Source organism: Carcharhinus amblyrhynchos, chromosome 3 (assembly GCF_965287045.1).
Source record: "Carcharhinus amblyrhynchos chromosome 3, sCarAmb.v2.hapA, whole genome shotgun sequence".
NCBI classification, from domain to species: Eukaryota; Metazoa; Chordata; class Chondrichthyes; order Carcharhiniformes; family Carcharhinidae; genus Carcharhinus; species Carcharhinus amblyrhynchos.
Window position 1 is genome coordinate 30,956,253 of NC_137326.1, and position 15,428 is coordinate 30,971,680.

The window sequence follows — 15,428 nt, forward strand, 5'->3', positions numbered from 1 at the left end:
TTTAACTGTGAACTGTGTTTCTCACACTGTGTTTACCCCAGTCCAACGCCGGCATCTCCACATCATGGATTAATCGGTTGGAACCAGTGACCTTCCCCCCATCGCCATCAGAAACCTGCTCCTGGGCCACCCCCTGGCACTCCGCCTCCAACTGGCTATCCCCTTCCCCCTCCGTTTCCCTACACTGAGTACTGCCCCTACCCCCGGATAAAGGGTTCAGCGAATAAATCCAGCAACATTAACGTCGATATCAGAACCATTTCCGCTTCACACCGGAAACAAATCCTCCCCATGCGCATGCTCATGAGCGTTTCCGAGGAGAACAGCCCGGAAAGGGGCAGCGCATGTGACGAACGGAAGTAATAGTCACATGGCCCGCGGTTGCCTGGTGTCGGTGATCGGAAGTGAATCCCCTGCCGTTGGTTGAGGCCTCGAGCTGCCTGTCAGAGCGTTTCCCGCTTATCGGCATGATCCACATGGGCGAGGACGCAGCCTATGAACGGCTCGTTTCCAGAAACCCCTCCGATTATCACTACCTGAAGGTCGGCCTGTGAGTGAAGGAAAACAGATTCCCGGTGCCGAGCGGTTATTCAGAGTCCCTCCTGCTCCACTCACTCGCTGACTTCAGCTCTCTTTTCTCTTTTTAAACAGTGAATTTGAGGAAAGGAGGCCTGGCTTCAGGCTGAACACCGCCCATTTTAAACAGTTGATAATTTCGGCGCTGAAGAATTTGCACGGAGAGGTAAGAGTGCAGTAACTCGGGATGGCACTGACAGGTGCTGCCCCTTCCCTTCCAGATCTTCCCGCTATCCGAGCACTGTGCTCTCAGCAGCTGAACTTTCACAGCGCGCAGAGTACAGCAGCCGTTTAACAAGAAGAGGGATAAATTACTTCATTAAAATTCGGGTGGAAAAGATGATTTTGAAGTGAAACAAAAAATGAACTCACTGAAGACATGATTTGCTAAACTTACGACAACGCTGGCATTCTGGTTGGATTAGTTAGGAATTTCTCCTTAATGGTAAAACGGGGCAGGCACCTAAATGTCTTCAATAAGTTAACTCGGAGTTAGTGAAATGCTATAATCTCCCAAGTTTTGTCCAAATATGTGCAATTTGGCAACTTACACCAATATTCCATGGGAATATGATTAGCCCTGATATGGAGATGCTGGCGTTGGACTGGGGTAAGCATAGCAAGAAGTCTCACAACACCAGGCTAAAGTCCACCAGGTTTCAACAATACACAGTCGCTGAGCAGAGACTGATAGCCAAGTTCCGCACACATGAAGATAGCCTCAACCAGCATCTTGGGTTTATGTCACACCATCTGTAAGCCCCAAGACTTGTCTGGGCCTGCAAAATCTCACTAACTGCCCTGTCTGGAGACAATACACATCTCTCTAACCTGTACTTAACACTCTCTCCACTCACATTATCTGTACCTTTTAAGACTTGATTACCTGTAAAGATTTGCATTCCAACCATTATTTTCTAAATTGAGTTTGTGCCTTTATATGTCCTGTTTGTGAACAGAACCATTCACCTGACGAAGGAGCAGCGCTCCAAAAGCTAGTGGCTTTTGCTACCAAATAAATTTGTTGGACTTTAACTTGGTGTTGTGAGACTTCTTACAAAAATATTATTAGCCTTGTTTGGATTATTGTGTTCAATTCTGGACTTCAAACTTCAAGAGCAATGTGAAAGCTTGAAAGATGGTGCAGAAAAGATCTATGAGGAAAGGTCCCCATAGCCTTCCAGATGATCTTAGATTGTTCTCCTCTTTGAGGGGGAGAGCTGAGTGGTGGTGATTTAACCTGAAGATCAGCACACTTAAGGTGAGAGGCAAGGTTGAGAAAATGGGGCCTTCGTGAAAACCTCAGCTGGTTCGGGAATTGAACCGACACTGATGGTGTTGCTCTTTGGCAATAACTGAGAATGGCTGTAGTGGTGAAGGACTTCATTTACACACATGTATTTGAGAACCAGAAATTATTTTCCTTCAAGAAGAGTTAGTTGACGTGTTAAAAATTGAGACATTTGGACAAAGTAAATAGAAACTACATTGACAGAAGAATAATCAACCAGTGGATCCAAATTTAAAATGATTGGCAAAAGAACCAATATTGAGTGACATATGGAGAATCTGTTTTACACAGCAAATAGTAGGATCTGGAATACAGTGCCCATGGCAGTCGCAGATTCAATCAGCTTTCAAAAGAAAATTGGATAAGGCCCAGTAGGGGAAAAAATACAGCTTGATGGGGAAAAAGCAGGGGAGTAAGGCTAACTGAGTTGCTCTTGCAGAGAACTGGCTGCACCATGACTAGATTCTGTTGTATGCTAGGATGTGAAAACCAATGGAAATGAGTGCAAATCAGCATAAATAATCAAGAGGAGAACATCGTGATCTGTTCATAATTTCCATACATAGTGACTGAAAGTTTGAACAATTAGGCAGAGCAGGTTGAAGAAAATGCAGTAGTAGAAGCTTTTTCATTTTTAATATCACTCTGTATTCTCATACATGAGATACAGTGGTCATAGTGAAGAGAACTTAAGTGACTGGCGAAAGGAGTGGAGTAGAAATCATCAAAATACTAAGAATGAGGCTTTGAGTCATTCTGCATTAAGAGCCTGTTAAGAAGTTGCGTGAATGTGACAATGAAATGTTTTCTGTTTTGATTTGTAGGAGTGGCCTTGAAGCCACTCCCAGGACTTTGAGTCTGCTTCATTGCTGCCATTATGGCCTCAGAGCTCGTAACCTCACAACCAGGAGTTGTGACCCACAGTTTGGTAACCCCTGTGTTAGAGATCTTCAGTGAAAGTAACAAAGGCAGTGTATTGAATGCCCATAAGGCATGGCCAATCTTTAACAAATTTCAGAAACTGGAAGCAAAACACTGCGGATGCTGGAATCTGAAACGAAAACAGGAAGTGCTGGAAGAACTCAGCAGATCTGACAGCATTTGTGGAGAGAGAATAGAGCCAGTGTTTCAAATCAGGATGGTCCTTTGTCAGAGCAAAGACTAATAAAATAGGACATGATTTATACTTTGAAGGTGCGAGGAGGGACTGTAATGGGACAAAAAGATGTAAATAGTGATGATAAAGGCTGAGAAAGATGTGACGAGTGTCCATTAAGAGATGGAGGGCCCTATTTTACCATTTTGATTCGAAGTGCTGGGCAGACTTGAAACTGGGACTGTTTGTGATCTGACTTTTAGACCTGTTCTCAAGAACCCCCATGCGCGCTCTGCAATAATATCAGCAAATCCGAATCGTGCTGCAGAAGTCTGTGGGTGGGGCTCAACGTGCCTGAAACCCTGCAGCTCCAATCAGCGCCTCCAACTGCGCATGTGCAGAAGAAAAATGATAGAATAACTATCAGCTCCTCTGCCACATCTCTCTCAGGCCGGATAATGCCTCCCATTGGCCCCCACTGACATTTCTCCACCCCGCAACATTACTGACCCCCTTATCCCCCCACGTCCCTGGAACCCAGACCAATCGTGAGCCCCTGCCCCTCCACTGATCACAAATGGAGTGGCAGCGAACCTTCCCTTTCGCATAGTAGGTTGCTGCATAAGATTAAATCTCACGGGATCCGGGGTGAGGTATCTAAATGGATACAAAATTGGCTTGATGACAGAAGGTGGTTGTAGAGGGTTGTTTTTCAAACTGGAGGCCTGTGACCAGTGGTGTGCCTCAGAGATCAGTGCTGGGTCCATTGTTATTTATCACTTATATTAATGATTTTGGATGAGAATATAGGAGGCACCAAGATTAGTGGCATAGTGGACAATGAAGAAAGTTATCTCCGATTGCAACAGGATCTTGATCATTTGGGTCAGTGGGCTGATGGAGTTCAATTTAGATAAATGCGAGGTGATGCATTTTGGTAGATTGAACCAGGGCAGGACTTACTCAGTTAATAGTAGGATGTTGGGGAGAGTAACAGAACAAAGACATCTAGGGGTACAGATTCATAGCTCCTTGAAAATGGAGTCACAGGTGGATAGAGTGGTGAAGAAGGCATTTGGCATGCTTGGTTTCATTGGTCAAAACATCGAATACAGGAGTTGGGACGTCTTGTTGAAGTTGTACAAGACATTGTTAAGGCCACACTTGGAATACTGTGTACAGTTCTGGTCACCGTATTATAGAAAGGATATTATTAAACCGGAAAGAGTGCAGAAAGGATTTACTAGGACTTTACTGGGACTTGATGGTTTGTGTTACAAGGAGAGGCAAGATAGACTGGAACTTTTTTCTCTGGAGCACAGAAGGCTGAGAAGTGATTTTATAGAGGTCTATAAAATAATGAGGGGCATAGACAAGGTAGATAGTCAATATCTTTTCCCAAAGGTAGGGGAGTCTAAAACTAGCGGGCATGGGTTTAAGGGGAGAGATACAAAAGTGTCCAGAGAAGCAATTTTTTCACACTGAGGGTGGTGTGTCTGGAACAAGCTGCCAGAGGTGGTAGTAGAGGTGGGTACAATTTTGTCTTTTAAAAAGCATTTAGACAGTTACATGGGTATAGAGGGATACATGCCAAATGCGGGCAACTGGTATTAGCTTGGGGGTTTTAAAAAAGGTGGCATGGACAAGTTGGGCTGAAGGGCCCATTTCCATGCTGTAAACCTCTAACACTATGACTCCAAGACCCCCCTCCACTGACCACAGGCAGAGTGGTGGCGGACACACACACACACACACACACATCCCCCCCCCCCCCCCGCCCCAGAAGGGTGGAGTGCTGGTACGGTTGGGCATGCAGGCAGCTAAGTCAATTTAAATGTATGCCATCCCACCTGTTTCAGGCCTGGTCCCTATCCTGTCCATTTTCGGGCCTTGATAAAGGGGGAACCAGCGCACAGGTAACATGGATTGTGCTACTCGCTTCACATCTGACTTTACCAAGTTTTCGAGGCTGAAAACGGTTTCAACTTGATGGTAAAACTGGGCCCAGAATGTGTGAATGGTAGAACAAGGTAGAGGTTGTCAGAGGGCAACCTGAGGAATGTGGCAGTTGGCTCAGGAGGGCGAGTTGGGAAGGCAAGATGGGGAGAGAGAGAGATTTTAGAAGTGGAGAAATAAAAATATAAAGTAATAAAAATGGAAGAATAAGATGAGAAAAAATGAAATAAAAATGGGGTGAAGGTGGAGTTCATGCTGTAAAGTTGTTGAAGTCAGAAACTTAAGGTCATTCTATGGAGAGTTATATCATAGATTTCAACAGATTATGTAAAAGATGACAATTTAATTTGGGAACCCCCTGGATTTATGTTTAAATTGCTGCATTGTGCCAGTATGTTTCATTTTGGTCAGGTTCCTGGTTTTGATTCCCTGAGAAGGAGAGCCAGTTGATTAAAAATCCTGCTAAAAGATACAGCTGGTTGATGATTAATATGTACGCCAAATGGAAGAGATTAGTGCGAAGTGTGAAATGTGTAAAATTAATTGGAAAATGCCACCAGGTTTGATAGTAAACTTTCCATTAACACATGGGTTTAAGGAAGTAGTTGCCATGGGTCTAAAGGGACAATGACAATTATTTCCATTCTATATTTTGTAGACTTGGCAGCCAGGTAAAGCCTTTCCTCAGTAATACACAGCAAGGACAAAAGGTTTATCATTGACAAAATCATGGAGCAATGTATAAGGGCTTGGGACACCAACAAATGTTTGACTAATAGTAGAAGGGAATTAGCTAATATTGAGTTTAGAGACGTATGAAAAGATGAATGCTGTGTTGAAAGTCCTTTCAGCAGTGGGCTTTGAAGGAATTGTGGTGATCCACGAAATAATGCATAAAACCATAACTGATAAAACAGACTGCAAGTTGATAACCACACAGACATGGGCATTTCTTTCAAATGTTGCTTTACAGCAGAGAGATAGACTTTCAAAGCTAAGGCCATGGAGAAAACTTAGAAACTGTCTCAGTCCATCAGAGACAAACATTTAATTGAGCCAAAGGCAAGTTAAAGAAGTTTAGTTTGTCTGCACCACCATAGGATAAGCACAGGATTTCTTAGACTCAGAATAAGTAACAAAAAACAAAGAAAAGCACAATACCAATAGTCCCAATCAGGGTGGGGGGGGGTGTTCCTCACCTAAGATGAGGAAATAAGTTTATAGGAATCACCTCTACGTCTATCCATTCATGCTACTGTGGTACTACTCATAGAATCCTTACAGTGCATAGGAAGCCATTCGGCCCATTAATCCTGCACCAACAAGAATCCCACCCAGGCCCTATCCCCATATTTACCCTGCTAGTCCCCCTAGCAGCTAAGAAGCAATTTAACATAGTCAATCAACCTAACCTGCACATCTTTGGAGTGTGGAAGGAAATGGAGGAAACCCATACAGACATGGGGAGAACATGCAAACTCCACACAGGCAATCACCCGAGGCAGGAATTCAGCCCGGGTCCCTGGAGCTGTCCGACAGCAGTGTTAATCACTTTGCTACCATGCAAGCACTGGTACTTTGCATGCTGTTTCAAAGAATGCAAGCAAAAGTCAAATTGTATGTTTTAAAATGTCTTGAGGCTGGAGGATGAGCAATCAACCTCCATTTGTACTATATCATCTGTACAGTGCTTATTTATTGCATTTTCAGTTCATAGCACAAAGAATTTATCAATCACTGAGGGCAAGTAACCACTTTTACTCTTTCACCTTTGGAAAATGTGTTTGAATATACCTTTGAAATTCCAACCTGACACATTCTAAAGGTTAATATTTCTGAAAATGCTGATTTTGCAGATTGGAGCTGCCTTGCCTGTTGATGTATTGAAATTTGAAGAAGAAACATTGACAGCTATACTGAGAATACAAAGCAGGTGAGTGTGCATCATAATCATTTACAAGCACTTTATAATACAATATGGTCATTTAAATAATTAAAAAAACAGTGGCAGTATCTTTTACTTTTTATAATGTATTTATCGGAAATATAAACCATAAAAAAGCCATGTATATGCTACAGGGCCATAGTACAATTAGTTAGTTCCTGGAACTAAACTGCATCAACATCCCTGGGGCCCTCTGCAGCCTGGCCTCCTTCTTTGGCACCCTGTCCTGCACCTTTAAACATTTATCCCCTCCACCATTGATGTACAATGATGGCAATGTGTACCATCTACAAGATACATTGCAGCAACTTACCAAGGCCCCTCACCAGCAATCTTCCAAACCCACAACATCTGCCACCAAGAAGGATAAGGGCAGTGGATGCATGCAAGCACCACCACCTACAAATCCCTTCCAAACCACACACTACCCTGACTTGGAACTGTATCGATGTTCCTTCGCTGTTGCTGCGTCAAACTCTTGGAACTTCCTAACAGCACGGTGGTTCTAACTGCTGCAGTTTAAGAAGGCAGCTCATCACCATCTTCTCAAAGGCAATTAAGTATCAGTATAAATGCTGGCCTAGCCAGTGACAATCCCATCCCATGAGCAAAGAAAAATGGTGTCTCCGTCATAGAAACCAACTAATCTCGTTCTCTGCTGCCTCCCACTTTTGTCCCTGTCTTAACTCATCTGATTTTTTTGAAATACAACCTTGGGTTGTGGATGTTGCTGGCAAGGCTAGCATTTAATGTCCATCCCTAATTGCTCTTGAGAAGCTGGTAGTGATCTGTCATCTTGTACAGCTGTAGTCCACGTGGTTAATGTTGACCAGGACATGGGATAGCTCCCTTCCTCCTCTTCAACATAGTATCATGGAATCTTTTGCATCCACATAAGCAGCAGATGAGGTCTTGGTTTAATGTCTAATCCAAAAGACAAAAGCCTTGACCTATCCCTTTGTCACCTCCAGCCTCAATTATTCCAATGCTCCATTCTCTATCCGCAGCTCAGCCAAAACTGCCGCCAGTATCCTTTCCGGCACCCAGCTGTACTCAAACATATTCCATGTCTTCTACAACCTAAATTGACTCTTGGTCATCAAACGTCCCAAGATTTAAAATTATTATCCTTCTGTTTAAATTCCGTTGTGACTTTCCCCTCTCTGTAACTTTCTTTAGCCTTTTGTCCAGACTGCATGAACTGTCTGATCCTTTGACTTGTGCCTCTTGTGCATTCCCCACCCACCCCAATCCTGGCCTATGCTCTAGAATTCTCTTGCTAAATCTCCAACTTTATACCTCCCTCTCTTTAATCCTTTGTTAAAACTCAACTCTTTCGCAAAATTTCAGATTGTTGCTGAAAATAGCTCCCATTTTGCATTTTTGCTTGATTCTGCCTCTGAAGTACTTGGGAATAATGTTCTGTTTTTAAAGTTGCTATGTATATTCAAGATGTTATAAAGTAGCAACACTAATATAAATGTCACAACATAACTCTTAAAAGGTTTGTTGACAATATTTCTGTTTACAGTGGCCTTGTGAAGCTATGGAGTGCATTGACCCTTCTGGGATCATGGCAAGATCAGAAGTGTGCTTTCAGAGTGACACAGGTATTGTATGTGTTTGCTATAATACAATAGTTCATCTTTTCAAGTTACTCTTTAATCACAAGTTGAAGACTGCAGTATTTCTTGTTATCCAATGGTTGAACGACTTCAATAGAGTGTGAATTTGGTGAGCTGATATCTTTCTAAAAGTCTTAAAATGTTTTTAACATTTAACTGCAAGTGCTAAGTCTCATCCTGGGGCCTAAGCAGGGAGATAGAAGTTATTCATTGGGAGCTGAGGGCTGGAGGGGGAAGATCCAGTCCATGTATATCTGCATGATAGTGGCATGAAAAGACTGGTGTTGGAAAAGTAGGTTCGGTTTCATGGGGCACTGGCAGCAATATTGAGGAAAGTATGATCTGTACCACTGGGACGGTCTACAGCTGAGCAATGTTGGGGCTGGTGTTATAGTGAGTCGCATAACTAGGGAAGTAGAGAGGGTTTGAACAAAATGGTGGGGGAAAGGGATTAAATTTGGAAAGATGTGGCAAACCAAAGTGTAGAGATAAGATAAGAGAGAATGGTACTAATATGGGAAATGATTAACAGACCATGAGAGGAAGTGACAGATTATCTGTTGATTAAATCAACAGATAAGGCCAGATAGTATAAAAATAATAAAAGGAAAAAAAGTTGAGACTTTACATCTAAATGCACATAGCATTCAAAACAAAAGAAATTAACTGCGCAAATAGAAATTAATAAGTACGATCTGACACCCATTAGAGAAATGGTGACAGAGATTGGGAACCTGAATATTGAAGTGTGCATTACATTTAGGAAGGACTGGAAGTTGGAAAAGGTGGCATGGTGGCTCAGTTAATTGATAGTATTAGTGCATTTGAGAGGAATTCAGAAACCGAGATGCAGAAGCAGTTTGAGTTGAGGTGAGAAATAATCAAGGCAAGAAGTCACTTGAGGGAGTGGTGTATGTGATTCCTAATTGTAACTACACAGTAGGACAGAATATAAAGAATAGTTGGAGCTTGTCAGAAGGGTAGGGCGATAATCATGAGGGAATTTAATCTACATGTAGGCTGGAAAAAATCAGAATTCAAAGAATGTTTTTGGGATAGTTTCTTAGAACAACACACTCTGGAGCCAAGCAGAGAGCAGACTGTATTAAACCTGGTATTGTGCAATGAGATTGGATTAATTAATGATCTCATAATGAAGACATCCCTAGATAAAGTAAGCTTAAAAGGGCACAAGGTCTACTCCTAATTCATATGTTCATATTTGTAAGATCGTTTGTCTTTAGTAGGTATTGAAACAGAACCTAATTGAGTACTACAGAATCAGTTCACTAAACAAAACAAGAACCCAACTTCTTTTCAGCATTTCAAATAATTATGAATTAAAATATCCAATGTCTCTAATTTTTTTATTTCAAAGCTGACATGGGAAATAATTTTTAGTAGGTGTAAAACCTGAAATATATCTGAGCTCCTGGGATTGTTTTTTTCACTTGTTCTGTGGCTTTTGTCTCTTCATTCATTTTATTTATTTTCTGCTATCCTGGACCCTCGGATTCTTCCATTTGAAATTTAATTCATCTAACTATAATTTCCCCCGTTCTATGATACTTGATATTATTTGCCTTAACTCTCTCATCTCCATGTCTCTCTATGACCAAACCTACCTTGACAAATTGATCTTATTGCTCTCAAAGCAATAACCTAGACTTTCCCCGTTGCTCTTCTTAATACATTATAGTGTAGAGAATAAACTGGTTTCTAGTTTGAGGTAAGACTGTGACAGCTGACCTAGCAGCATCCTGTAATTCACAGATAGCAGGACCGAGCACCATGCCTGTGAAATGAACAGGAGATAATCAAGGGAACGCTTTTGTTGGGAGGTACAGTATTTGGATCAATCACTGGTGCAGTTCTGGCAGAAAGGTGCATTAATATGGAGGCCCTTAGATGTTGATTTTAACTTTGTGCCTCCCAGTTCATCAATTTGGATCAAAACCCATTAAACTGTAATCTTTGGGAACAAGGAAGCTAATTTTTGGCTGTATTCATGATCTTCAAATGTATCAAACTGTTTCTGAAGCAGCCAGCTTGCTTGTTTCGTTAGTAAAATTAATTACATTTTTATCTCTATTGTACAGGTCTCCCCATTTCTTCTTGCACTATCGGGCAACAGTAGAGAACTTGTGCTGAACTGAGACCTCTGACAATTCAGGTGTTTAAAGTGACACAGTCTACTCTTGGAAAACTGGACTGTAAAATTTGAGGAAATGCCTTTTGGTGCTCAAAGCGTTATTCTTCGTGTCTTTCAAAACCCATTAAAAATGAGTCAGCGGCGCACAGGCAACATCATGATGTTACAAAATGCCTTTCTTCGGTCTGTCCATCTTCACGTTGGCGAGAGAGCTGAACTTACCAAAGCTTTTACCCAGGGTGATGTATTTGCCTTTTCAGAGTTGACAGGTGATACTAACCCACTACATCTCAGTGAAGATTTTGCCAAAGCCAGCAAGTTTGGAAAGCCAATTGTGCATGGTGTACTGGTTTGTGGGTTAATGTCTGCTGTTCTGGGAACCAAAATGCCTGGATGTACTCTTCTATCCCAGGAACTCCATTTTCGAGCACCCTTGTATATTGGAGAACAGGTTTCAGCAATTGCAGATGTTATTAAAATAAGGAGGTCCATAGCTTGGATTGCTGTTTCATGTGTTGTCAAAGAAACTAAGAAGGTTATAATGAAAGGGGAAGTGAAGGTCATGCTGCCAGACAATACAGATCAAAATGTATGACTCTTAACATTGAAACTGGAAAATAATTTGGAAACTGTTTTCGTTGGATACTGATATCCCTAACTGCGAATTTTATGGAAATTACTGAAAACTCAAAATAATTTGAAAATGAATGCTATATTTTCAAACTATGTTGTTTGGCTAGTATATTTGCAATGCAGATGTCAATGATTATAAACTCTGTCTTGTAACTATGATGGTGCAGAATTTTATTTGATGAACTTATGTTTCAAAGGATTGCTGTTGCTTTTATTCAAAAATAATTTTCTTTTTCTTGTTACTCATTAAGATTAATGATGGGTTATGAAACATTTCCCACTTTTACCATCCAGTGTACTGGAAAGGACCTTGCATTTGTATCATACCTTTCATAGCTTCAGGATATCCAGAAGTTCTTTACTGCCAATGAAATACTGAAATAGAAGTGCAGTCACTGTTGTAATACAGGAATGTATTGTAGCCAATTTGCACCAAAGCTCCTTGCAAACAGTAGTAATCAGATTATCTGTTTTTGGTTTTGCAGGTTGTGGGATATATAGTCTAGAATATCAGGAGAACTCCCCTACCAATTCTTAAAGAATGCAATGGGGTCTGTTGTGTCACTTGAGAGAACCTTAGTTTTAACACCTTATCCAGAAGACAGAACCCCTAATGGTGCATCATGGTAATCTCGTTTCTGGAATGGTACTTGAATCTTTGACTCTGAGGCAAGAAAAATGAGGTATAGCATTGTAAGATACAATGATATTTCATGTACTTTTGCCGAAGAAAGTTCCTCCATGCCATCCTTAAGGAAGCCCCTCCAACTATAAAGTTTATTTATTAGTGTCACAAGAGGCTTACATTCACAGTAATTTCACACGGTGTTAAAATCCCCTAGTCGTCACACTTCGGCACCTGCTCAGGTACACTGAAGGAGAATTTAACATGGCCAATGCACCTAACCAGCACGTCTTTCAGACTCTCAAAACTGGAGCACCCAGAGGAAACACATGCTGACATGGGGAGAACATGCAGACTCCACACAGACAGTGACCCAAGCTGGGAATCAAATCCGGGTCCCTGGTGCTGTGAGGCAGCAGTGCCACTTGTGACGTTTTTCTATTTTCCACATCAGCTATTTTGTGACTGGTATCGGGTTATCTTAAAAGGAGGGCATTTCTTGTATTCTCTTTTGCATACTAAAAATCTGAGTGAGATGGCCCAATTTCTAGAAATCAGAAGTGATTTTGAACCGAGTTCCCAGAGTTGTAAATCCAAAATACATTATACTATTTCCACATTAATTTCAGCTTTTTAGAGTTGAAATTTAGTGTAATTTTGTTCCAAATGCTTTTTACAGTATATCAAGAGTTCTTATGAAATTTGACTCTGCTTGTTTTTAGGTTTCAGTACTCTTAGTCTATAATGTGAAATGGAAAAGTACAAAAGAGGCTAGTATGCAATAATAGCATTATTTTTGATGTCTTTTAAATAAAAAATGTACATTTTGGTCATTGTAATACATCAACAGTACACATGATGGCACTAAGGATCACTGATGTTTCAGATTACATATGTTATAAATGGAACAAAATGCTGGCTAGGTTTCAAATGAAATATAGCGTACATTGCAAGAATTCAAATTTTTTTTTGCCCTTGTAATTTGGAGTGTATATATGAAAGATGGGTTGGACTTCACAGAAACTTTCAACACTAGACCATCACTTCAAAATGTTTAGCTTGACAATAAAGAACTGCGTTTTTCTCATTAAATTTCATCTGTTTAACATTTCACAAATCGAATCATCAATATCAAAGAAGGTTCACAACCAGAAATTGAAAATAGAAATTCTAATTAACAGCAGAGGTAGAGTGTGTATTGTTCATGTGCACCTGGGTGCTGATTCCATATCTACTGATGGTTGGAGGGAAAAGGGGTGGAGATGCTTGAGATGTTCTGACTAAGATTAGACAGCTAAATGAGGCCAATTCCACTGAGCTGTAAACCAAGGAAATGCATTGGAGACTGATCTTGTGTGTCAAAGACTGGAGAGGAGAAAGGATAATACGTTGCTGTCAAGCTATAGAAAATGTTTGTGATTTTGATGTGCTGTGGCACAGAAGAAACTTCCTTGACTGGAAAGGTGAAACATTGAAGTGTGGGAAAAATCGATAGATATGGGAAGTGACAACCTTCAAAAACTACAGAGTGCCAGAAGGGTCTGTGTTTAGGCCTTAACTATTTGTAATCTGTATCAGTAACTTGGATAAAGGGCCCAAAAATAGGGTACTAAGCTTGCAAATGATGCCAAAATAGGTAAGAAGGTTGTGAAGAAAAGGTTAAAAAATACAAAGTGATATCAGTAGGTTTAGTGAGTGGTCGAAAATTGGCAACTGTAGTACAATATGGAAAAATATGAACTTGTCCACTTCTTGGCAGGAAGAATAGAAAAGCAATGTGGTGAGAGATTGCAAAACCTGCAAGTACAAAGGGATTTCAGTGCCCTGGTATGTGAATCACAAAAATTTAGTGAGCAGTTATTGCAAATGGATTTGGTATTTATCATAAGAGGAATGGAATATAACAGGAAAGTTCTGCTGCAGCTGCACAGGCCTTGGTGAGACTACATCTGGAGCACTGTGTACTCATTTGGTCTCCTTACTTGACAAAGGATATAACTGTTAGAAGCAGTTTGGTCAAGGTTCATGTGCCCCATTCCTGGATTGAAGGCCTTATAAAGAAAGGTTAAATAGTTTGGACTTATATCCATTGGAGTTTAGAAAAATGAGAGATGATCTTATTGAAACATAATATCCTGAGGGGACTTAATGGAATAGATATTGAGAGAACATCCCTCTTGCGTGGTGGTAGTTGTGGGACGACACCGTGTCTCTGAGAGTAACTAGACTGTGGAATGACCGTACCCGTACAGCTGTGTGGGCTGGGTCAATGCATGTATCCAAGCCTGAGTTAGATTTTTGATAAATGCATTGTTTCTCGGGGGATTACGGAAAAGTGGAGCTGAAAGCACAGTCTTGTCAAATGGTAGAGCAGGTTTGAAGGGCCGAATATCCTGTTCCTCAGTCCTTTGTTCTAATGTTGGTATTGAATGGGTGAATGTTTAGTCTGGTTAATGAAATACCCAACAGTTGGAGAGCTATGGTCTGAATGACATTTAATCTCTTGACTGTTGTTGCAGATGCACACATTCAGGGAGGTGAAAAGTAATGCATCACAGACCCAGTGATGAAATGACAAATTTTAACTTTGTTTTGGGCTTCAAGGACCAACTACCTATTTTACTCTGTTTTCTTGTTCCAGTTATACAGTACTAAACACATGAATTTCACTCGAGTAAGATCACACTTACTCTCTATCTATGTACTGTTTAGTATTCTATACTTTCTTAGTAATCTTGTTTCGGTTCTCAAGTTTTATATAGATGGTTCTCTGCTGGCCAGTGATTCATCATTCATTTTTCTGTGCTTTCTAAATGGATAGCAGAAAATTGCAAATCAATAATCCAAATCAAGAGATTTAAAGCAATTGACAAAAGAAGCAAAAGTGACACAGGGAAAAACCTTTTCTCACAGCAAATGGGTAAAGACTGGAATACACTGCCTTAGGTGTTTCTTCCAAACTATAAAAGCCTTCTAATTAAAAAATCTAAGATCCAAATTTGTAATTTCTAACATTGTGAATTAAACAGAATTTATTAAATAAAATGTAAACGTACTTAACAAGAAGCAGTGAAGACGGCTTGAAAATACTTTACCCTCAAGGGTTTAAGATGCCGCCTTCTGTTTCAGAATAATGATGAACTATGTCTGAAAAGAAGTGCACCATTGAAGCGATGGTACAAACTGTGCCAACAAGGGAAGTAATTCTCCAAGTTTTATCCCCAGCTTTCATCATTCTGGACTACCCCGTTTGGGAATCATCTAAATTCACCTCTTACATTGCCTATAGAGCACAAACCATCTTGTGTCACCCTGCCTTTGTGGCCCTTTAGTTAAGGATCGTGAGCAACTTTTTTCTATCCATTCGTGGGACATGGCATTGCTAGCTGGCCAGCTGTTATTGCCCATCCCTAGTTGCCCTTGAACTGAATGGCTTGCTAGGCCATTTTAGAAGGCATTTGAGAATCAATTACATTGCTGTGGCTCTGGAGTCACATGTAAACCAAACCAGGTTTGGACAGCAGATTTC

The 15,428-nt window shown here is 40.8% G+C and overlaps 2 protein-coding genes across 2 annotated transcripts; both read left to right on the forward strand.

Annotated features, from left to right (window-relative positions):
- Positions 1–380: 380 nt before the first annotated feature.
- On the forward strand, positions 381–10,701 carry rpp14 (ribonuclease P/MRP 14 subunit). Its single transcript, XM_080182920.1, has 5 exons — positions 381–550; positions 652–742; positions 6,776–6,852; positions 8,396–8,474; positions 10,589–10,701. Exons 1-5 carry the CDS (start codon positions 468–470, stop codon positions 10,643–10,645), a joined length of 387 nt encoding a protein of 128 aa, XP_080039046.1. The 5' UTR covers positions 381–467; the 3' UTR covers positions 10,646–10,701.
- A 16-nt stretch (positions 10,702–10,717) lies between these two features.
- On the forward strand, positions 10,718–11,430 carry LOC145338461 (hydroxyacyl-thioester dehydratase type 2, mitochondrial-like). The gene has a single exon (XM_080182919.1). The coding sequence runs from the start codon at positions 10,718–10,720 to the stop codon at positions 11,234–11,236; it is 519 nt and encodes a 172-aa protein (XP_080039045.1). The 3' UTR covers positions 11,237–11,430.
- The last annotated feature ends 3,998 nt before the right edge of the window (positions 11,431–15,428 follow it).

Excerpts from the sequence above, each read along its gene's own strand:
- LOC145338461 (XM_080182919.1), top strand. The coding sequence starts at position 10,718 with ATGCCTTTTGGTGCTCAAAGCGTTATTCTTCGTGTCTTTCAAAACCCA.
- rpp14 (XM_080182920.1), top strand. The coding sequence starts at position 468 with ATGATCCACATGGGCGAGGACGCAGCCTATGAACGGCTCGTTTCCAGA. Across the intron at positions 551-651 it reads CACTACCTGAAGGTCGGCCT|TGAATTTGAGGAAAGGAGGC; the intron begins GTGAGTGAAGGA and ends CTTTTTAAACAG. Across the intron at positions 8,475-10,588 it reads GTGCTTTCAGAGTGACACAG|GTCTCCCCATTTCTTCTTGC; the intron begins GTATTGTATGTG and ends TCTATTGTACAG.